At 40.5% G+C, this 24,031-nt stretch overlaps 1 protein-coding gene across 1 annotated transcript; it reads left to right on the top strand.

Annotated features, from left to right (window-relative positions):
* The first annotated feature begins 774 nt into the window (after positions 1–774).
* Positions 775–21,167, top strand: Chrnb3 (cholinergic receptor nicotinic beta 3 subunit). The gene is made up of 6 exons (XM_048330522.1): positions 775–806; positions 922–1,135; positions 2,039–2,083; positions 15,981–16,090; positions 16,319–17,201; positions 20,875–21,167. The coding sequence occupies exons 1-6, from the start codon at positions 775–777 to the stop codon at positions 21,007–21,009; spliced, it is 1,419 nt and encodes a 472-aa protein (XP_048186479.1). The 3' UTR covers positions 21,010–21,167.
* Positions 21,168–24,031: the final 2,864 nt, after the last annotated feature.

Below are 24,031 nucleotides of genomic sequence, written 5' to 3'. Positions count from 1 at the left end.
GAGGCCTCTGAGGGAAGAAGTATTTACTCACACAGCAGAAATTTTAGACATTTCGTTTATTCTTTATTGCATTCATCCAGATTTCTGAATTTCCATGTCCACTCCTTTCTTTTACTGCCCCCGCCCTCCCATTAGATCTTAATGTCCTTCAAAGCAAATTTCATCTTTCCACTGGCACGGTCCTAACCACACACTCCGGTGAGGCATCCTATTTATTTCTGCTCTCTTTTTCTCACAGCAGTCGGAGTGAGCTTTTAAGAACAGAAAAGGGGGGCTGGGAATATGGCTCAGTGGCAAGAGTGCTCGTCTCACATACATGAAGCTCTGGGTTCGATTCCCCAGCACCACATATATAAAAAATGGCCAGAAGTGGTGCTGTGGCTCAAGTGGCAGAGTGCTAGCCTTGAGCAAAAAGAAGCCAGGGACAGTGCTCAGGCCCTGAGTCCAAGGCCCAGGACTGGCAAAAAACAAACAAACAAACAAAAAAAAACAAGAACAGAAAAGGTAGTAAGTACGTATATTTCTTGTTGAACATCATTACACCTTCTTTTTTTTCTTCCATTTTCCCTGTACTCTTACCTTACTTATGTAACTGTAACCATTCTGACACCACCCTTATAACAAAATAAAGTAAAATAAAAAATTTAAAAAGAACAGATGGCTTCCCATCAAACCTAGGAAAACACTTCCCAATAATGTAGAAGAGGTCAGGGAAATGAGGCTTGGGAAACAGGAGCTGGGGACAAAAGTACCCACCTCAACAAAGAAAACGGCATGGGAAAGCAGAGCCAGGAGAAGCATGGAGGGTGGGTTAGCTGGTTTGTTTTCAGAGAGAAGGGCTCAACCTAGAGAGTAGGTTTAGAGAACTCAGAGCTGCCTCTGTTGAATCACCTTGAGAAATGCATGAAGGCTCCGAATTAGGAATGCCAGGAACCAACTAATTGCTGCTTCTTTTAATTCTGTTACCCTGATAACTCTTACAGCTGCTGCAGAATTCAGTTCCATAGCCAAAACTGAAGATGCTCTCCTCAGACACTTGTTCCAAGGTTATCAGAAATGGGTTCGCCCTGTGTTAAATTCTAATGACACCATAAAAGTACATTTTGGATTGAAAATATCTCAGCTTGTGGATGTGGTAAGTAACCCTTGGCATAAGCTAAACACAATACATGTTTGTGGCTCTCAGGTTTATCTTTTTTTCCCCTATGTCTGACTTTCAATGTTAAAAATAAGTTACAGTAGGAGAAAAATCTACTCCAAAAAGCCAGTGAAATGGCCTGAGGAAAGAGGGAAAGGTTGTCATAGTAAACTTTTGTTGTGACATCATTACTAGGAGACTTTTGCATGGAGGGTGGATATGGTCATGAGGATGGGCCTTATCCCTGGTGGGTGGGCAACAGGGAAGAAGGGAGGACTTGGGCAGGGCTAACTGGTGTAATCTTGGCTCCTCCCCTACAGGACAGCAATGACAGTGCCCAGCCCCAAAGGCAAACACTGTTGTTGTCCTTCTGAACTAGTCCATCCCAAACATTCTGTGTTAATTTTATCCTGAGCTCATGCTTATGCCATACCTTCATTCTTGGGAGAAATTAAGTCCCCAGATACAGTGCATCTGTGGTCCCCAGAGCACAATAATAACCCTTCCATGTGGCCCAAGTCCCCTACCCCACAGCACACTGCCCAACTTGCTTCTCAATACCCCAGGATTCCTTCTAGAAAATCATGCAAAGCTTGTCTTCAATCCAGATAATATTTTCTTCTGCTTTGTGCCATCAAAGAGACTTTTGGTATATACAGTTTTATATAAATATTGCCATAGTGAACCATTACTTGCTTTAATAATTTTCATTTAAAGTAAAATACGCAATTACTTAGTACCAATTGCCATTTAATTATTCTTAAGTTTAGGACCTTTTGCACTTCTGAACACCATCGAGATAACCAGAGGAAATAGCCAACAAATAAGGCAAAACAACAACATACCAGTAATTGCCTCCAATTTTAACTTACAGTATTATTTTTCTTGTAATTTTCATAGGATGAAAAGAATCAGTTGATGACAACAAATGTGTGGCTCAAACAGGTAAGTGTCAGCCAGGGACTCGATCTGCCAATCCACTCACCAGAACTATTTCATTGTTATACATCTTCCATCGAAAAAGTATTTATTCTAGAAAGCACATTGGCTCTTGGGCAGGGGTGGTGGTGGTGGTGGTGTTAGGAACAGATTGTAGAGGCCTTTAAAAAAAATTTTTTTTATTGTCAAAGTGTGGTACTGAGGGGTTACAGATTCTTTTGAAAGGCAGTGAGTACATTTCTTGTTCTATTTGTTACCTCCTCCCTCATTTCCCCCCTCCCCCTCTCCCTTCCCTTCTTCCCCCAAGAGTTGTTCAGTTGGTTTACACCAAATGGTTTTGTAAATGTTGCTTTTTTTAATGGTTTATTTTATTATTATTATTATTACTTTGGCCAGTCCTGGGGCTTGGACTCAGGGCCTGAGCACGGTCCCTGGCTTCTTTTAGCTCAAGGCTAGCATTCTGCCACTTGAGCCACAGTGCCACTTCTGGCCATTTTCTGTATATGTGGTGCTGGGGAATTGAACCCAGGGTCTCATGTAAATGAGGCAAGCATTCTTGCCACTAGGCCATATCCCCAGCCCCAGTGTTGCTTTTTTAATCTTTTGTATTTTTGTTCTTTGTCTCTTGATTTTGGTATTCCCTCTCCCTTCCCCAGTTCTAATACCCATATAAACAGTATCCAGGGTACTCAGATGTGATACCATGGTAGCGGGGGTACAGCCACTAGAATTTTTCAATGAAATAGAGGAAGCAATTCAGAAATTCATATGGAACAATAAAAAACCCAGAATAGCAAAAACAGTCCTAAGTAGAAAGAACAGAGCAGGAGGAATATCAATGCCAAACTTTAAGTTGTACTACAAAGTTATAGTAATAAAAACAGCTTGGTACTGGCACAAGAACAGACCCAAGGACCAATGGAACAGAGCTGAAGACCCAGAAATGAACCCGCAGACCTACAGCTACCTAATCTTTGACAAAGAAGCTAAAAATATAGGTTGGAACAAAGACATCCTCTCCAACAAATGGTGCTGGAAAAACTGGGTCAACACCTGTAACAAACTAAAACTAGACCTCTATTTATCACCCTGTACCAAAATCAATTCCAAATGGATCAAAGACTTGGAAAAAAAATCAGACACCCTGAAAACACTACAAGAAGGAATAGGAGAAACTCTAGGACTCCTTAGTACTGGAAGAAGCTTCCTCAACAAAGGCCTTGAAATGTAACAAATCAAAGAAAGGCTGGACAAGTGGGACTGTATCAAACTGCAGAGCTTCTGCAGGGCAAAAGGGCCTTTTCTTAGGATAGCAAATTCTCAAGCATTTATTTTGTAAATACGTAAACAATTCTTCACTGGGCACTGGTGGATGACACCTGTAATCCTAACTACTCAAAAGGCTGAGGTCTGAGGATCACAGTTCGAAGCCAGCCCAGGAAAGAAAGTCCGTGAGATATTTATCTCCATTTAACTACCAAAAAAGAAAACATCAGGAGTGGTGCTGTGGCTCAGGTGGCTGAGCACTAGACTTGAGAGAAAAAAAAAAAACTCAGGAACTCAGTGCCCAGGCCCTGAGTTCAAGCCCTAGAACAGGAAAAAAAAAAAAACACAAAAAAACTTATGCATTCTTTTTTTAATTTATTTTTTTCTGAAATTCAAAATGTTATACAAGGGGGCTACAACTTAATGTGTCCAGAATTCCCTATTCAGGGAAGTTCATCTTTATTTTAGATTAAGAGTGTTACAGAGGGCTGGGAATATGGCCTAGTGGCAAGAGTGCTTGGCTCCTACACATGAAGCTCTCGGTTTGATTCCCCAGCACCACATATATGGAAAATGGTCAGAAGGGGCGCTGTGGCTCAGGTGGCAGAGTGCTAGCCTTGAGCCGGAAGAAGCCAGGGACAGTGCTCAGGCCCTGAGTCCAAAAAAAAAAAAAAAAAAAAGAATGTTAGAGAGCAGGCTGCAGGTGCCCAGGCCTTCTGCATAGTTGCTCCTGGGCAGGGCCCATTTGGCAGGTGGGAAGGTCTGTTTCTACAAGCAAGGCCTGGAGCTCAGCCCCTGAGTTACTTGGAAAAAATGCAAAATATAACTTTTCTCCAATGAGAGTAGGGCAAACAGATAAGGAAATCAGTGATATTAGTTTCCCTCCATCTTCCTTTCCTCCCCCAAGCTGTTCCCTGCAGAGTCAGCCCCAAATAAGAGAATGACAAGAGCTTGCCCACACTTCAGAACTAAGAGAAGTCCCTAACAAAATAAAACTAAAACTACACCTTAGACAACTGGCTATGTAGGGCTGGGAATTTGGCCTAGTGGTAAAGTGTTCACCTCATATACATGAAACCCTGGGTTTGATTCCTCAGCACTACTAGATAAACAGAAAAGGCCAGGAGTGGTGCTGTGGCTCAACTGGCAGAGTACTAGCCTTGAGCAAAAAGAAGCCAGGGACAGTGCTTAGGTCCTGAGTTCAAGCCCCAGGACTGGCAAAAAACAAAACAACTGGCTATCTACTGGTTCCTAAATCAGCTCTTGTTAGACGACATTGTTCTGATGCTGCCAGAAAATGATCACCTTTCAAGTCCCAATCTCATATACATTATCTGGAAAGAGAAAATATGGAAAGAGAAAATGGTGGCTATCAAACTTGATTCAATTGATTATTTTCTGTTTTTATTTTATTTACAATTATGAATGTACAGCTATTGCCTCATTTATTCATAGATTTCAAATACTCCTGGTATCTTAATATCTTGTGTTGTAATATATATATATGTAACAATTCCAGCTTACTTACACTGAAATAAGCCATCTATTCAAGGTTTTAGACATTTTCTTGATATTTAGACATTTTATCTTCTAATGATTTATAAGGAACAATGAATGGATCAAAGAAACTGAGAATATTCTCTAGGCCTCATTCAACCCAAGAACTTTAATTGTAATTAGAGAATTATTGTACTTTTTACCCCTTTCTCATCCTCTGATTCTTCAATGGTAGGTATGTTTGCAAGTTGTGAAACTGGTCTGTATGTTATTTTACTTGCAAATAAAAATAACCAGGAGAAAATACTAGAGAAAGCCACAGCCCTGCCTTCAATGAGAGGAAATATATATTATGCTTATGAAATATAATCATGCCTATAAAGTTAACAAAAACAAAATCCTTTCTTCCTCCCACAGACCTCCTTTCCCAACTGCTTGCTGAGACTAAGCTTTTACCAAATCCTCACATGAGATGGTGGTTTCAAAACCCTAGGCCTTTGGATTGAGAAAGCGGATGCTTTCCACTCATCTTGTGATTCTGAAAAACAAGAATCATTTTAGCCAAAGGGTTAGACACAGGGGTAGAAGCCACAGATCTCTAGGACTTAGCTATAGCTTTGGAAATGACTCTTAGAGGTTATGCCATCAGGATAATTGCAGCCTGCCAAATGCTATAAGGTCAAGACTGAAATAAATTCTAAACTCTCTAGAACCTGCAACAGAGCAAGTTAAGTCTGTAGGGGCAGAACAAGTTGACACTTGGAAAACCCAGCCATCTAACTGATGGTTTCATTTAGTAGGAATGATGAGAATAATAGATTTTAATTGCATTTAATTTGCAAAGGGATGTCATGTCTCTTCTTTCATTTAAACCTCTTAACCACTGAATTATCAAAGGAGCTATAATGACTGCTGTGTTACAGACAGAAGAGACAGGAGACCCTCAGGCTGGTGTCTGGGTTTCCTCATTCCCAGTGAGAGCCGTTCAACCATGTGTAGTCTCCTCACTAACAAAAACCTGCTTTTAAATCCTAAGAGGAGTTGCAGTTGTAGAAACAAAGCTGCATATTCTGCTGAACCACTGGAAATATGGAAATATATACACAGAGATTTAGTTTGGGTAGTAGGGAGTGTCACAAGGGATATTTGCCAGAAAGTGCTATGTTGTGGCTCAGATGGTACAGGCCCAAAGCAGAAAATGAATTCTGTGTTGTGAGGCAAGCAGGAGGAAGCACAGGGGGGGACACATTTGGGCTTGTGTGTGTGTGTGTGTGTGTGTGTGTGTACTTTTTAAAGCTTTAAGTAAAAAAGAAGCAGGAGGATTAAATGAAGGGCTAGGGTGCACCCGTGGTAGAGTGCTTAAGTTTTAATCTTCAGCTTTGAAAAAGAAAAACAAATTTATAAAAGCAAAGAGAATAGTTTTTTAAAGGTAAATTTGATGCTTAAGCAAAACTATCATTGGTGTTTTAAATGGATCTTGATTCCAGAGGAAGATTTACTTGCTAAGTTCCCCTGGCATTCTGTTGGGTGGGCCATAATCTCATTTAATTCTTACAACTGATGTGTAAAGTAGGTTCTGATATTATTCTTGGTTTCTATTGTTTTCCTCTTGAGGACTGGAGACTTGAAGCAACTTGTCTCAAATTATGCCTTGTTGAGGAAATCTGGCTCACACGATTATTACCCTGGCTTTGACTAGAGGGTGATGACAGGGGTGTTAAGGAAATCTGGGTCACACAGGCATCACCCTCACCTTGACTAGAGGGTGGTCACAGGGGTGTTGGGCTCTGGTTACTGTTCTTCAAGGCCTTGGCTCCTCTACCTCTGGGACCTCTTATGGAACAAGGGTGGAATTATTCTTCAGATTGAATAAAGTTAGAATTCCCTTCTGTTCCATTTATTCCATTTTCTTCCATCATGCCCTATTTACTATGAGATGACTAAGGGACAGCACTTGCTAGATCCTACACTAAAATAGAGAAAGCCTTAATGAATGCATTAGTCATGTAAAATAATTACTGTAATATGACAAACACCATAAAGAAAATATTGACAAGGTCCTCTTGTGATACAAAATGGTAGTAAGAATGGGGAAACCAAGGAAAATTTCTAAGAGGAAGAAATATTAAACTTGAGTGTCATGATCAAACAGAAGTTCTACCAATCAAAATTGGCAGCAAAGTTGTGAACCTAACACTCTCTCACCTAAGAAAACCTATTAGAAACTATTTCCATTCATCCCAGAGTGCTTCAATCAAAACGATCACAATAAAGTGTTCATTTCCTCTTGCTTCCTCTTTTCCTTCCCACATGGACCAATGTTAATTTTTATGCACACCAAGAACAAAAGTACACACTTGGAACCAAAGCATGTTCTGTGCTAGCATGCACAGATGACATACTTGGGATTTTGTTTGCTTTTTGCATCTAGTTGTCCTACCTGATCATCTGTTTCTAGAATTCTCTTCGGGTATATTTAGACCTTCATTTTCTAGCCTCTCAACTGAAGACCTTCATAAAACAAATCTAGTGACATCCAGAGATACCCTTAGACATAGAGCTATTTTTGTTTTATTGATTTTGTTTTGCAAACTCATTTTTCTTCCCCAGAGAGTAATCAAAACCCTATAAGTAATAAATATATTATTAACATTGACTCACTGAAGCTACATGAGAAAAGACTCAATGCCCTGGTGCCCTCTTTTTTACATCATTATGTTCAAGGTTAGGGAACCCAGATCATCAGCACCTTGAGGGAAGTAGAAAATGAAACCAGCCTTTTTCTCCTAATGCCTCAATGTCACGTGAATACTCACCATGATGGTGGATGCCATATTTATTCAATAACTACTCTGTGCATCAGTTAAGTGCTGTGCATTGGGTGAGGCAGGGCTGAGTGTGAACTCCAATAAGATAGAAAGAATTCCCAGAGACCCCGGTGACATGGTAGCCTGAAACAGTTCACCCTGCAGAAACCAAGGCTGTCAAATGTCTGCCAAAGCCAGCATCTTAAGCTAGAGGCATTTCTCCAACAGATGGTTTCTACTGCAGATCAACACAACGTTCAGCAAACATAATGAAGACCTGATAGGATAAATCCCTAGAGCTGGTCTTTGAGGACAGAAAGAAATAGACTAGCATAGAGTAGACTTAAAGTTTGGAATGATTTTCCCAAAGGTCTATCATGCTTATCCTGGGATGGTATTGACAGGCCCACCTTAGATAGCCATCAGAATTTCCTACCTTCTTTAAAGCCTCACTCTGGCCTTAACAGAGTCGATCTGTTTGGACTTCTCACTTAAGTGGATAAGAATTTCCCCAAAAGGTCAGCTATGTCAATGTGGAAAGTATAAGGTTTGACAAAAGGAGACTGACACATGGTTCCGACAGAAAAAAGTTTATTGGGGGGAGATCCAACTGCAGACTCATATGACATGGAGGCATGAGGAGAGGAAAGAAAAGAGAAAAAGAGGGTGGGGACTGTGGGTGAGTGGGATTATACAGGACAAGGAGGGAGGTGAGACCACAGTGGATTTGGAAGTGATCTCAGAGCCTGGGGAGCCTCTCACTGTCTGAAGGAGGTGTGACCGGGACTCACAGTCAGGTGATTGACAGTCTAGTGATTACTTGTTTCAGGCAGGTGAAGAGGAAGCTGGGAGGAAGCTGTTCTCCCAGGCAGACCTAACAGAAAGGTCCCTTTCACCTCTCTGATATTCAGTCTTACATATAAAACAGAGTCCAGTCCAAGCTCACAACAGTGTTAGGAGGTTAAATGTGATGATGTGTGAATGTGACTCGTTCAACAAATGTCATTTCCTGTTGTCACCTATAGACTTGTTTCACCCTTAATAACAACACTTATTGGCTTTAGTGACGCATAGATTTGATAGAACTATGAAACATAATATGGAACATTGCTGTCTTTAAAATTAAAATAAATAAGCATGAATACAGCTTTAAGTTCATATATGAGGGTAGTTCATGGTGGTCTACACCTGTCATACCAGCTGTGCCAGAGGCATTGATAAGAGGATTGTAGTCTAGTTTGGCTCCAAGAAAAAGAGTGTGAGACTATACCTGAAAAATAAGCAAAGCCAAAAAGAGGATGGAGCTGTGACTCAAGTGGTAGAGTCCCTTAGCAAGAGTAGCTTAGCAAGAGTAAAGTTCTGAAATACTAATCCTGGATCTATCTGGCACCACTTGGCATCTTGGTGGATGATAGAGACTTTCCAAAAACTCTTAGAGGTGAAATACCACCCTAACCCCAGGTGATAGGCTTGCCTGAATTCCTAGAAGCAGGGGTGGAGACTTGGACCTGCCAGACTTGTACCACTAACTCTAAGACTCTCTGAGCTCTGGAGCTCCCTGTGACCTTGTCCCCTGACCATGACTCTACGTAGGTGCCAGCATTTCAGCCACCACTGCACCATGCCTCCTGTCTCCTGAATTTCCTCAGGTCATCTGATTTTTTGAGATTGTTTTTCTGCTCTTTCTTTACTCCCCTCATGGCTCAATTTCCTAACAGTGTTAAGTATATTAATGGCTGCAAGGTCTTTGGGAACATGTGTCCACTTGCGGTCACTGGCTTTCTAATAAAGACTCCCAATTCAGCCTCTCAAAATGTAGCATCTTAAGTGCTGCTGTGGCTCAAGTGATAGAGCACTAGCCTTGAGCTGAAGAACTTAGGGACAGTGCCCACACCCAGAATTCAGGCCCCATGATTTACAAAAAAATAAGTGGCATCTTTGTATCTCATGATTCAATTCCTGTATAACAGTTCTAAGTTCCAAACCTAGTATTGGCAGAAGAAAATAAAAGAAAGAAGGGGAATATGGCCTAGTGGAAGAGTGCTTGCCTCTCATACATGAAGCCCTGGGTTTGATTCCTCAGCACCACATATATAGAAAAAGCCAGAAGTGGCACTGTGGCTCAAGAGTTAGAGTTCTAGGCTCGATCAAAGAGAAGCCAGGGACAGTGCTCAGGCCCTGAGTTCAACTCCAGGACTGGCAAAAAATAAAAAGGAAGGAAGGGAGAGAGGGAAGGAGGAAAGGAGGGAAGGAGGGTAGAAAAGAAGGAAGGAAGGAAGGAAGGAAGGAAGGAAGGAAGAAAGGAAGGAAGGAAGGAAGAAAGGAAGGAAGGAAGAAAAAAGAAAGAAAGAAAGAAAAAAGTGAGGAAGGGAAGGAGAGAAAGAGAGAAAAATTCACATCTGACATAATAATTTAACTTACCATCTCAGGGAATCTCAGAGGCCTCAAATCAAGGCAACAGACAAGGACACAATCACATGATGTATGATGACAGGGCTGTGTTTTAAGAAATGCTGTATAGCCTGTCACTCCTTGATTACAAACCTGTATAGTATGCTATGGTACTGAGCTATACGCAGTTGTAAACCAATGCTATTAGCATCTCTAAGCACAAAGAAGGTCCAGTAAAAAGAAGGCAGAAGAATTCAAAGTAGCTCCTGTCCCAGGTACTTCCCAGGACTGGAGCTCACTGAAAAGCAAGTGTTCTGGGACACCATCATAGTGATGGGTAAGGTGAGGCCAAGGACAGAGGAAAGGACTGTGCACTGTTGGAGGCTTTATAAATATTGTACATAGCATTTGTAAAAAATTCTTTATGTAATAAATTAATTTTAGCTTACTTTAACATTTTTATTTTATAAACTTTAATTTTTAACTTTTTTTTTTTTTTTTTGCCAGTCCTGGGCCTTGGACTCAGGGCCTGAGCACTGTCCCTGGCTTCTTTTTGCTCAAGGCTAGCACTCTGCCACTTGAGCCACAGCGCCACTTCTGGCCATTTTCTGTATATGTGGTGCTGGTGAATCGAACCTAGGGCTTCATGTATGGGAGGCAAGCTCTCTTGCCACTAGGCCATATCCCCAGCCCCTAATTTTTAACTTTTGACTCTTCTGGAGCTTGAACACAGAGCCTCTCTTGGCTTTTGGGCTCACAGCTTGTGCTCTATTACTTGGGCCCTTCCTTTACTTACAGCTTTTTGCTGATTATTTGGAGATAGGAGTGTCTCTGTCTGCCTAGCCTGGATTTGAATTGCAGCTCTCAGATCTCAGCCTCCTAATAGCTCAAGCAGTAGAGCACTAGCCTTGAGCACAAAAGCTCAAGGACAGCATGTAAGCACTGAGTCCATGTCCCAGGATTAGCACGTGTGCACACACACACATACATACACATACACACACACGATAAGCTGAGTAACAGAGTCATTCGTTATCATCAAGTAATGCACAGTGTACATATTATACATGCAATGCTTTCATAGACTAGCAGCCTCACCAGAGCCATGCGAATGATACACTGGGCTGATGTTAACATGGCTTTGATATCAAAGGGCACAGGAACTTTCTAGCTACACTATAATCCTGGGACCACTGGATTTATACATGTGGTTGGCCACTGACAAAATGTCAGTAAGTATATGATTTATATTACCTTTTGTTATTAATATAAGAGGAAGAAGAATTAGAAATATTTATGGTTAAAAATAGTCTCATGACTGCAGTTTAAGTAAAAATTTGTACATATTCATGAATGATAGTTCATGGACTAAGCGTTAAAAAGACAATTTTCAGGGAATGGTATATGTATATGTATGTGTGTAGAGATACAAGTATTTTTATACAGATTTGACCAAATTAAAAAACCTAGACTTTGGGCATTTTACCATTTTCTTTTAGTCATAGATTATCTTTGACATTTGGCTCTAATATATCCTGGCTTTCCTGTTTCCTGAAAAAACACAGCACTCAAACAAGGACTAACTTGTGATGGGGAGCTATTGTTTATAAAGGGCTTTGCCAGTATTGCCTGGGACATGCTTTACAAACAAGGGATATTAATTCAAATCCTTCACTAGGAAGGAAAAGACACAAGGTTAATCTTCAGATTTGTTTAAAAGTTAAAGAGAACAGGGAAGTTTCCAGACAATCCCATAGTTCTTTAGAGCATGAGATGGCGGAGCTGGGTTCTTCCCTCCCCTGAACACTGCAGGGAAGCCACCCACCTTAGACCCTGTGTATGTAATTCCTCACCAGGGCCCCATCCAGCATTTGGCAAAGGTTCATTTGTCCAGGAGAAACTGGCTTGCTCCTCAGCTTGGGCATGTAAGGAAGATAAACTGAATCTGTAAGCTGATTATGGAAGGACACCAAGGTTGTAAGAAATGTCTCTCTTAACAACAGAAATTGAGGGTAAAAGCTGAACCTCAGTGATTTTCTTAAGTTGTACAATTAGCAAGTTATAATACAGCTGTGAAACTCGAGATTTTTTTTTACTCTGATTCAGTGTGTTTTCTCTTTTCGGACCACAAAAATGAGCAGCATTAACCAAAAGTCCCACCTTGCTAGGATTATAGGCTTGAGACACCAGTGCTCCAATTAACAATCAAAAAGCCAGAAGTGGAGGTATAGCTCAAGAGGTATGAGTTCAGGAGTGCAGCCTTATTCTACTGTATATCTCTTTGCTTCATCTTCAAGAATCAAATGCATTTCCCATTCAGTCATTCATTCACCTTTTATTTCTGCCCCAGGGCTCCACTGGCCCCCACTCTGACTTCTCATCCTTTATGTTTCAGCTTACATGGTATTCCCTCAGAATTTCCTTCCCCCACCTATTGTGCTATTCTGTATCATCTCCTCAAGGCAGTCATTGCCAGGTGCTGGTATCATTTGTTAGTCTACTTGTTTTTCTGAGTTGCAGGCTAGGAGTATAGAGCACCAAGTGCTAACTGAGCTTGGTATATTTGGTGAATCACCTGTGTAATTTCACGGAGTGCAATGTTAATTATGTTGCAGTAGGTCAGGTAAGAAAGATAAATCTTTCTGACTTAGACATTGTCCCAGTTTCCTAAATTTCTATTTTTGCTGTGATCTACAACAAAGCAGAAACTTGGAAACTTCATAGTCACCTTCTTCTCAGGGTTACTGAGCCTAAAGTTTTGTTTCCAGCAATCTTTATGCCCCAAGTAGAGGACTGTAGGTTGGGATCTCTGTTCAGTAATGCCACTTTTTTTTTTTTTTTTTTTTTTTTTTTTTTGGCCAGTCCTGGCGCTTGGACTCAGGGCCTGAGCACTGTCCCTGGCTTCTTTTTTGCTCAAGGCTAGCACTCTGCCACTTGAGCCACAGCGCCGCTTCTGGCCGTTTTCTGTATATGTGGTGCTGGGGAATCGAACCTAGGGCCTCCTGTATCCGAGGCAGGCACTCTTGCCACTAGGCTATATCCCCAGCCCAGTAATGCCACTTTTTAAAAGATGGTCTAGAGTGTAAGATCACAGCAAAGTTGTTGGAAACAAATTGCCTGTTTCTTGGATCCAGTTAAGCACGTTCTCTACCATTGAACTGTACCCCTAGACTAAGAATGTTTCTGCCAGAGCTAGTGACTCACATCTATAATCCTAGATACTCAGGAGGTTGAGATATGAGAATCATGGTTCAAAGACAGCCCAGACAAGAAAGTTCATGTGATAGTTATCTCCAATTAACAACCAAAAAGCCAGAAATGGCACTGTGGCTCAAGTGGTAGAGTGCTAGCCTTGAGCTAAAAACCTAAGGGACAAAACTCATACCCTGACTTGAAACTTTAATTCTGGCACACAAAAACTGTTGTCCCCAAAGTTAGAGTTTTTACTTTACTCTGAGATGGGATCTTTTCCTCTTTGTAATTAGTGTGAACTTATATTGGATATTTGGAAAAATATTTTTTATTCTTACAAAAGACTTTAAAAAAAAACACCTTTTTAGCAGTAGTAAAGCACATGGATTCATGTTCTCTGTTTCATGCTTTCATCTTTTCCTCCAAGAAGCCAAAACTGTTTTTGAAATTTAATTCAAATCAGATCATAGAAACCCTAGAATACCCACATGCCTGGGCACCCTCGCTCTTCACGAGTAAGAGTCTACATTTGTATTTTGCCCTAAGAAGAAAATTAATCTAACAACAGTACATAATACCCTGTTGGACTGATCCTAGGAATAAAAGGCTGGATCAACATTTGAAAAATCAATTGATGTGATCCATCATATCAACAAACTAAAGAGACAATCTGTATTGAAAAACTGGAGAAGGGGGATCGGAGGAAGATGGTACAGTGCACTATGCTGGGTGCTGAGCTCTCTCCAAGAACCCAGTTTTAGTGTTCCAGCAAAAAGTCTGCAGCTAGAGAGTCACACCAAGTGAGCCAAAACAGTACAGACATTTGGGGCAGAGAGAAATATTTAGGCAGCCTGCTTAAGGAGACAGATTTGGCGCATACCAGCGGCAGCAGTGGTGGCTGCAGTGTCTGCTTCCACAGCAGCAGACAAAACCAGGATGAGGGTGGCGGCAGAGACAGAGCGCTTGTGGCTTTCCACTCACCTCCAGTTCACATCAGATGGCTAGGAGTGGAACAGCCTGCTGGCCACAGACAGACTCAGATGGCAGATGGGCCAAAAAGCCAAGGGAAAGCCCCCTGGTGTCACTGTATTTGATTTTGGTACCCTTGGTATTGTATATACATTTATCTGAATTAGGAAAGGGAAGGGGAACATCAAAATGGTGAAAACAAGGACAAGGCATGAACCAATGCAACAGCAATACTTACAAGACAGTGTATTGTAAACTAACTGTATAACTTGAGGGGAGAAACTGGGGATGAGGGAAAGGGGGTGAAATGAGGAAGGAGGTAACAAGTTTAACAAGAATTGTACTTTACTTATGTAACTGTAACCCTTCTTGCATCACCTTGACAATAATTAAATTTTTTTAAAAAGACTGAAAAAGTAAATACTTTTGAAAAACTAAGTATCTACTTATAATTTTAAAAATAAGAATCCCAGAAAACTAGGAATGGAAAGAATATTTCTTAATCTAATAAGAAGACATTTGCAGGGCTGGGAATGTGGCTTAATGGTAGAGCATGCACGAAGCCCTGGGTTTGATTCCTCAGCACCACATAATCAGAAAAAGCCAGAAGTGGTGCTGTGGCTCAAGAGGTAGAGTGCTGGCCTTGAGCAAAAAGAAGCCAGGGACAGTGCTCAGGCCCTGAGTCCAAGCCCCAGGACTGGCAAGATTAAAATCTTGATGCACCAACACTAGCTTGCATCTTGCATTGCTTTCTTCCTCCTCTTCCCCCTTCTCTTCCTCCTTCTCTTCCTCTCCCCTTCTTCTTCTTCTTCTTCTTCTTCTTCTTCTTCTTCTTCTTCTTCTTCTTCTTCTTCTTCTTCTTCTTCTTCTTCTTCTTCTTCCTTCTTCTTCCTCTTCTTCTTCTTCTTCTTCTTCTTCTTCTTCTTCTTCTTCTTCTTCTTCTTCTTCTTCTTCTTCTTCTTCTTCTTCTCTCTCCTCCTCCTCCTCCTTCTTCTTCTCCTCCTCCTCCTTCTCCTCCTCCTTCTCCTCCTCCTCCTCCTCCTCCTCCTCCTCCTCCTCCTCCTCCTCCTCCTCCTCCTCCTCCTCCTCCTCCTCTTCCTCCTCCTCCTTTTTCTTCTTCTTTGACAGGGTCTTACTAAGTATCTCAGGGTAGCTTTGAACTCATGAAGTACTGAATTAAAGGTGTGTGTCACAATTCTTGGTTATTGCCTTTCATTTTTTTGCTTCTTAAAAGAAAGTAAGGGGCTGGGAGTATGGCCTAGTGACAAGAGTGCGTGCCCCGTATGCATGAAGCCCTGGGTTCAATTCCCCAGTACCACATATATAGAAAATGGCCAGAAGTGGTGCTGTGGCTCAAGTGGCAGAGTGCTAGCCTTGAGCAAAAAGAAGCCAGGGACAGTGCTCAGGCCCTGAGTCCAAGCTCCAGGCCTGGCAAAAAAAAAAAAAGAAAGAAAGTAGGCCGAAAAGATAAATTGTTTTTTTTTTTTCTTTCATCCTCTGAATCTCTTCATTGAGTTCTTGATATGGAAACTTCAAGTCCCCCTATTTGGGAGACACTGAATAGGTCAGACATTGGACCTGGGTAAAATCAGAGACCAGATTGGCTCAACTTTTATCCTGATAACTGCACTGAATTCTAGGTATGGTTACAAGGCCTAACATTGGCTGATTTCCCTTTGTAAATAAAACTATGAATTACCAAGTTAACAGACAAGTGAAGATCCCAAAGTGTAATGCATTAAATTTTAAGAATAAAATTACAATCTACTTATTTCATGCAGGAGTGGACAGACCACAAATTACGCTGGAATCCTGATGAGTATGGTGGCATTCATTCAATTAAAGTTCCCTCAGAATCTCTCTGGCTTCCTGACATAGTTCTCTTTGAAAAGTAAGTATCACAGAAAAAGATTATGTTAGTCAGATTAAGAGTGATCATAATAAAGTCTGATATTAGTTAAATAATTAGGGCAATATACACCTGTAAATCGTTTTAAAATATATAGCATTTGACATTGTGGTCGGAAAGTAATACAACACAAGTAGAACAGACATGGGGGGAAATCCCAAGCAAATAAATGTTCAACTAATCACTAAAGTAAAACTCCTTTTATGGCAGTGCTGATGGACGATTCGAGGGTTCCCTCATGACCAAGGTCATTGTGAAATCCAATGGAAGTGTCACTTGGACTCCTCCTGCTAGCTACAAAAGTTCATGCACCATGGATGTTACATTTTTCCCCTTTGACCAACAGAACTGCTCTATGAAGTTTGGATCCTGGACTTACGATGGTACCATGGTTGACCTCATTTTGATAAATGAAAATGTTGACAGGAAAGACTTCTTTGACAATGGAGAATGGGAAATCCTAAATGCAAAAGGAATGAGGGGAAACAGAAGAGAAGGTTTATATTCTTATCCATTTATTACCTATTCTTTTGTCCTGAGACGCCTGCCTTTATTTTATACACTTTTTCTGATAATCCCCTGCCTGGGGCTATCTTTTCTCACAGTTCTCGTGTTCTATTTACCTTCTGATGAAGGAGAAAAACTTTCCTTGTCAACGTCTGTGTTGGTATCTCTGACAGTTTTTCTTTTAGTAATTGAAGAAATAATCCCATCTTCTTCAAAAGTCATCCCTCTCATTGGAGAGTACCTACTGTTTATCATGATTTTCGTCACCCTGTCAATCATTGTTACTGTTTTTGTAATTAATGTTCACCATAGATCATCTTCCACCTACCATCCAATGGCCCCCTGGGTGAAGAAGCTGTTTCTACAAAAATTTCCCAAATTGCTTTGCATGAAGGACCATGTGGATCGCTACTCTTTCCCAGATAAACAGGAGAGTCAATCAGTAGTGAAAGATAAAGTCCTGGACAAAAAGAAACAGAAACAGATTAGTGATAGAGAGAGGGTTCTGGTCACTTTCCTGGAAAAAGCTGCAGAGTCCATCAGATATATTTCAAGGCACGTGAGGAAGGAACATTTCATCAGCCAGGTCAGTGAACTGGTATTCGTGATCACCTTGCTATTGAGTTATGTGAAGTCTACTCTTTTGGTATCTATTTTACAACAAAACGTGGCCATTGGTTAAGCTGTGATGTTAGTGCCCCTCATCTTTTTTTTTTTTTTTGGAAGGGGGTGCTGCTAGAATTTGAACTCATAGTCATGTATTTGCTAAGTAGGTGCTCTGCCACTTGAGCCATGACTTCAGCCTTTATTTGTTTTTACAGATAGAATCTTGCTTTTATCAAGATCTGGCCAATCACCACACTCCTATCTCCACCTTTCAAATAGCTGGAGTTATAGGCATGAGCCATCTCACCTAGTACCTGCTATCAATATTACACATAAAACAATTAAAACAAGCAAGGATATACAACATGGATTTTAGTATAAATTTTTAGGAAGAACTTCCTCAAAATATAATGAGCAAAAGTGAAGCAACTTTAATATAGTACTATAACAATTCATCAATTCTGTTGTAAATAATTCAATTAAACTTCTAAATTGGTCTCTGGTAATTTCCCTTTCCGTTTCATGAGATGTTTTCATATTACACTACTTAGAAATAAAGCACCAGAATCACATTTTGAAAACAATGTGGATATTTTGTTGAGAGAAGAAGATTTGGCAAATTAGCTTACAGATTAAGGGGGAAAACCACATTAAGACTGGCACAGTGGTACACCCTGCTGTTTGAGAAGCTGAGGTAGAATGTTCACTGAAATCCAGCAGTTTGAGAACAGTATGAGTAAGGACTACATTTTAAAATGTGGCCATGCTAAAACTGTTCCTGGGCTCTGAGTCACACCTAAGCTGTAACTCAGATCAAGTTACTTAAACTTTCTTTTCCTGAAGTCTATATAGATGAATACATGGCCTAAAATATGTCCAACTCCAGGAGCTGGTAGTTCATACCTGTAACACTAGCTTCTCAGGAGGCTGAGATCTGAGGATTGTGACTTAAATCCAGCCCAGACAAGAAAGTCCATGAGATTCTTGTCTCCAATAACCACCAAAAACCAGAAGTGAAGCTGTGGCTCAAGGGGTAGTGTGCTAGACTTGAGCAAAAAGAGCTCAAGGATCTAGCCCCTGAGTTCAAGCCTGAGGACTGACAATAATAAATAATACATACATACATACATACATACATACATACATACATACATGTCCTGTGTGTGTGTTTAAAATAAGTCACATAAAAAGCTTGGAACTTGTGTGCTCACGCCTGTAATCCTAGTTATTCAGGAGGCTGAGCTCTGAGGATCACAGTTCAAAGTCAGCCTGGGAAGGAAAGTCTGTGAGACTCTTATCTCCAATTAACCAACAAAAAGCCAGAAGTGGAGCTGTGAGTTAAGTAGTAGAGCATGAATGTTGGGTGAAAATTCTGAGGAACAGGGCAAGCCCCAGTAACAGCACAAGAAGAAAACAAACCAAACAACACCCAACTCACATTATTGTAGCAGTTAAAGGTGTCAATTATTTTATTCTAAAATTAGTAAAAATTAGCATCAAGAACTCGATCCCATGGATAAGCATACAAAAGAAAATTTTGGGGATTTCTTTCTACATTTGTGAGTGTGTGTGTGTGTGTGTGTGTGTGTGTCCTTATTTGGATTTAAATTCAGGGTCTCACACTCTTGTTTGGCTTTTTCTACTTGAGCCTGGCACTCTGACACTTGAACCACATCTCTGCTAATTGGTTTTGCTAGTTAATTAATTAGAAATCAAAGTTTTTCAGATGTCTTCATGATTTGGCTTCAAACCTCTTCTATCTTTAGATCTCAGCCTCTTGTGTAGCTTGAGATTACAAGCAGGAGTCACCAGGGCCCAATTTCCTTCCCTAATCTACCCTCCTCTTAACTATGTGTCAAGCTTTCCACACACTTAAAGGGTTTTTGCATCGTGTGAAAAATGAGTACTGTTATAGAAGGAACATGTCAGCTATAAAGCAGGGGTTTCTTTCTTTCTTTACAACTTTTAAAAATACTACCACAAGATTGAAGTAATCTTTTTAATTGTAAAAAGAACAGATGACTGGTATAGGAAACTTCAGAAAAATGTAGACAAGAGGATTAAAAATAGTCAATAATCCCACTTCTTAAGATTGAGTTTAAAGTGACTTAAAATACTTAGCATGTTTTTCTCTCTACTTTCTGAAAGTTCTCTCTAAACTCAGAACACATCCCATCCACCCTCCCCTTTCGGGAGCAGGCCCCTATTCTAATGCACTTTTACAAAATCCCCATTTACTAATGCTCCTCCACAAATGATGAAGTTACATCTCCATAAGCCAATTGTACATATAAAATATCATAAATCAAAAACATGTTGAGTACACACAGCTGAACACCAGAGTCAAGCTCCACGGCAGACTAGTGCTCTTTGTGGTGCCTGATGACCTTCTTGAGGCTAATGGAGATCTTTGGCTCCGAAATAGATCCAGCCCTCAAATGTGAAGGATAGTTTCTACTGAACAGATTTCATTTGCATATCATTGTAAGTAGAAAAAAACATTTGGAACCATTGAAAGTTGAAGGCCATCTGTAGTAGAAATGGGACATTAATCTTCCCTTTAAAAGACAAGAACACTGTAACCCTAGCTACTTAGGAGGCTGAGATCTGAAGATTGTGGTTCAAAGCCAGTCCTAGCAGGAAAGTCTATGAGACATTTATATCCAATTACCCATCAAAAATGGAAAGTTAGTGAAAAAAGCTAAAGGAAAATGCCTAGGCTCTGAGTATAAGCTCCAGTGCTGTTCAAAAAAAAAAAAAAAAACACCTGGGGGGGGAGGGAAAGGGGGGGAGGGAGGGGGGCATGAGGGACAAGGCAACAAACAGTACAAGAAATGTATCCAATGCCCAACGTATGATACTGTAACCTCTCTGTACGTCAGTTTGATAATAAAAATTTGAGAAAAATAATAATAATAAAAAAAGAAACACATTTTATACAGAAAAAAAACAGTGCTTGAATAAAAATTCACCCAGTTGCTAGAGAGCGTACAATTTCCCAAAAATGTCCTGTACTCAAATAAATGGTAAAATGCAAAAAACAAACAAACAAAAAAAAACAACACAAAAAACAAAAAACAAAAAAAACGACAAGACTCCATTCTTCCCTTTAGCCTGCTCTCATCCAGCGGCTTGCTTCCACTCTGACCTCATTCAGACAGGCCTGGAGCCCACTCTCCTTGACTACCAGCCTCACTAAAGTCTCTTCGAGCCTCTCTCTCTTGGAATGCCTGTCTCCCCTTGGTCATTTTTGCACCTGAACCTTCAACAGCCATACTATATGTGAAGTGAGAGGAAATCTATGTGACACCGTAAAAATTGTCAAGTTCATTATTTGTGATTAATTTCATATGCAAATAAGAGAGCATTACAGCAAGCTTTATTTTCTTTTAATTTGTTTATAAATCAGGCTTCTGTTTTTCTGAGTAATATTTTCAAATAATTCTACCATTTCTATTTTCTTCTTCAGTACACTCAACTTGCAAGCTATTTTCTTGGGGTACAATGAGCAATGAGTTGTGAGTGATGGGTTAGATACATTTGAAAAGTTAAAAGTGTTATAAATCTGAATGTTTGTCTTTAAAATCCCTTAATGAGTTTAAAATGGTCATATAGCATCTTAAATGAAAGACATACTTTTTTCTTTTTTGTAGGTTGTGCAAGACTGGAAATTTGTGGCTCAAGTTCTTGACCGAATCTTCCTGTGGCTCTTTCTGATAGTGTCAGTTACAGGTTCAGTGCTGATTTTCACCCCTGCTTTGAAGATGTGGTTAAATAGTTACCATTAGGAACACATCTCCAGGGCCACTTAAAAGACATGCCATTAGGACAAAAATCCCAGGGTAGAACTGACACCTTCCAGCATGTACCCAGAGTCCAAATGCATGTGCTTATTTCTCAGAACCATGCCGATGTGGTTTTTAAGGTAACTGAACTGAATCTCTCTCTCTCTGTCTCTGTCTCTCTCTCTGTCTCTGTTTCTCTCTCTCTGTCTCTCTCTGTCTCTGTCTCTCCTCTCTCTCTCTCTCTCTCTCTCTCTCTCTCTCTCTCTCTCTCTCTCTCTCTCTCTCTCTCTTTCTTTGGGGCTTGAACTCTGGGCCTGGAAGCTAACTCAGAGCTCTTTTGCTCAAGGTTAGCACTCTACCAATTTGAGCCACAGTGCCACTTCTGTTTTGTTTTGTTTTTTTCTTTTTTTGAGTAGTTAATTGGAGATAAGAGTCTTTTCTGTCCTGGCTGGCTTGGAACAGCTGTCCTCAGCTCTCACCCTTCTGAGTAGCTAGGATTACAGGTGTGAGCGACTGGTGCCCGGCTGAATATCTCTTCAGTAGGAGAAACCGGGGCAAAATAACTGGTGTCTGTTGCTAGAGCTGAGTTTCAGGATGTCAAGAAGCCCTTCATGTCACACTCCCTGTGTGGGAGGTCCTGAAGCTCCTGCAGCTACTCGACTCAGCTCCCTGATGGTTTGAATTGCAATCGGGGGCCGTGTGAACCCTCTGAAGCAATGTGGACGAACAAACTTTAATTTCAGTTTGGAGAACTACACAAGCACAGCTATTCTTGGTTCAGCACACTTGTTATTACAAAGACTCCAAGATGCCACGGATTAGCCAATGTTCCAATATAGTGTTCATTGAAAATAACATCACTTAAGTATAGTAGACACCTGAGGCAGGTGGAATTCATAGTTTATTCATAGCATTACAAAGCCTTTCAGTCCAGTAAAACCCATTGTGAACTGTGACTTTCTCTAAGGTTATCAAATAAACTATCACAGAATAAAGTCATCTGCTACCAAAAGTGTGTTTATTAATGTTCACTTAGCTTCTAGAAAATTCAATTACTGAATTTCCCTCTCATCTAATGGAATCCATTCTTGCGGAGTTCTCTGGGCTTCCCATTTGTTCTCATCTGTCTCCTTTTCTGTCGGGAGTGCTCCTTCCCCACTTTCCTGCTCCTCATCCCCATACTGGTGATGGATTTGACCGTAATCAAATTGACTTTGCTGCTGTCCCCACCAAATCCTTCCATGATTTTTAGCTTAAAACAATTTTCCCTTTGCCCAGTGATAAAGCCAAATCCTTTTCTCAAGTATTTTGTTTTGGACATGGCTCTTGTAAAAAATTTTATATCCTGAATTTTTAAAACCTAATCAAGCCTGTAATGCTTACTACTTTAGAGGCTGAGATCTATGGATTGTGGTTTAAAGCCAGCCCAGGTGGTAGAGTCTGGGAGACTCTTAGCTCCAATCAATCACAAAAGATGGAAGAAGAGCTTCACTCAAGTGATAGAGAGCCAGGCTTGAGTAAAAAAGCCAAGGGACAGGTCCCAGATCCTGAGTTCAAGCCCCAGTACCAATGCAAAATCAACTAATCAATCAATCAATCCAAGGGTTGAATTCATCCAAACATATCATAAGTTAACATATCATAAGTCAACATATCATAAGTTAAAGTTAAACACTTTAAGTGTTTAACTTCATTCATGTGGTTTCATTTCATGTTTTCTATGTATTATTTTCTTGTTCTTCTTCCTTTTCAGAATTGATTGAGTTTGTTTCCTTGAAGTTTACACATGTGCTTCTAGTACTTCATTAGTAAGCACACCACACTTTTTGTTAGGAACACTAAGAATCAGTGGTAATCACCACTGTGCTAGAAGATACTTCCCTCTCTCATTCAACACTCTTTTTATTTAGTAGCGCTTGGGATTAAACTCAGAGCCTCACGCTTGGTAGACAGTTACTCAAGCCCTTGAACCAAGCTCCTAGCCCTTGCTTCCCCTTTATCATCTTCCATGTTTTGTCAAAACCATCCAGAATCTGAGCTGTAGGTTATTAGTTTTTATAGTTTGTCACTTATCTTCAAGAATCACTTATTGACATACATTTTCCACTGCTCACTGAAAATCATTTCACTTTTTTGTTTACCATTGATTGTGTGTGTGTGTGCACGTGTGTGAATGCACACGCCCATTCACACACACACGTAAGCACATCAGTCCTAGGGTTTAAACTCAGGGCCTGTCCCTTAGCTTTTCTACTCAAGGCTAGCACTCTACCACTTGAATCACAGTCCCACTTCCAGCTTTTTGGTAGTTAATTGGAGACGAGAGACTCATAGACTTTCCTTCCAAGGCTGGGTTTGAACCACAGTCCTCAGACCTTAGCTTCCTGAATAGCTAGATTTACAGGTGTGAGCTACCAGCACCCACTTTACCACTAGTTTTTATCCTAAGTTTTCTTCCTTCTCTGAATTTTTTTCTCATTAGTTAGAAGAACTGTTTTTGAGTCAAAGTTGTACTACTTTGTCCAATGTGGTCTCAAACCCCTGGCTGAAGTGATATTCTGTCCCAGTCTCCCAAGTGTCTCAGAAAACAGATACTTATCACCTTTTCCAGATCCTAGTAACTCTTTTGAAAGTTTTGGAGTGTGTTAAACTTTCTGTATTCTTTCATTTTGGAAATCACAATTTCTCTTGCCCTTACACTTGAATAATAGGTTGGCTGAGCATGGGATTATGGCTCAAAATCATTTTCCCTCAGAACTTTGAAAGAATTTGAGAAATATAGTGAATGAAGGTTATTATTTTCAATTCCTATATATTCCTGTTTGTTCCTAACGTGCTTATACTTTCCTCTTTATCATGGACTTTTTATATTGGACTTTAGAAATGTCCCCTATATATGTCAAGCCCAGGGTTTCTGCTCCTCTCCTTCCCCCGCCCTCCCCCGCCCCCGCCCCGCTCTCCTTCCCTCCCTCTGGCTTAGCACTAGACTAATGAAATTTCTACTATAGAGATCTGGGAAATGATG

Source organism: Perognathus longimembris, chromosome 21, assembly GCF_023159225.1.
Source record: "Perognathus longimembris pacificus isolate PPM17 chromosome 21, ASM2315922v1, whole genome shotgun sequence".
NCBI lineage: Eukaryota > Metazoa > Chordata > Mammalia > Rodentia > Heteromyidae > Perognathus > Perognathus longimembris.
Note: the sequence above shows the minus strand (reverse complement) of the source record. Positions and strands in the feature narration are given on the sequence as shown.

Excerpts from the sequence above, each read along its gene's own strand:
- Chrnb3 (XM_048330522.1), top strand. The coding sequence starts at position 775 with ATGGGAAAGCAGAGCCAGGAGAAGCATGGAGG. Across the intron at positions 16,091-16,318 it reads GACATAGTTCTCTTTGAAAA|TGCTGATGGACGATTCGAGG; the intron begins GTAAGTATCACA and ends CTTTTATGGCAG. Across the intron at positions 17,202-20,874 it reads AGGAACATTTCATCAGCCAG|GTTGTGCAAGACTGGAAATT; the intron begins GTCAGTGAACTG and ends TCTTTTTTGTAG.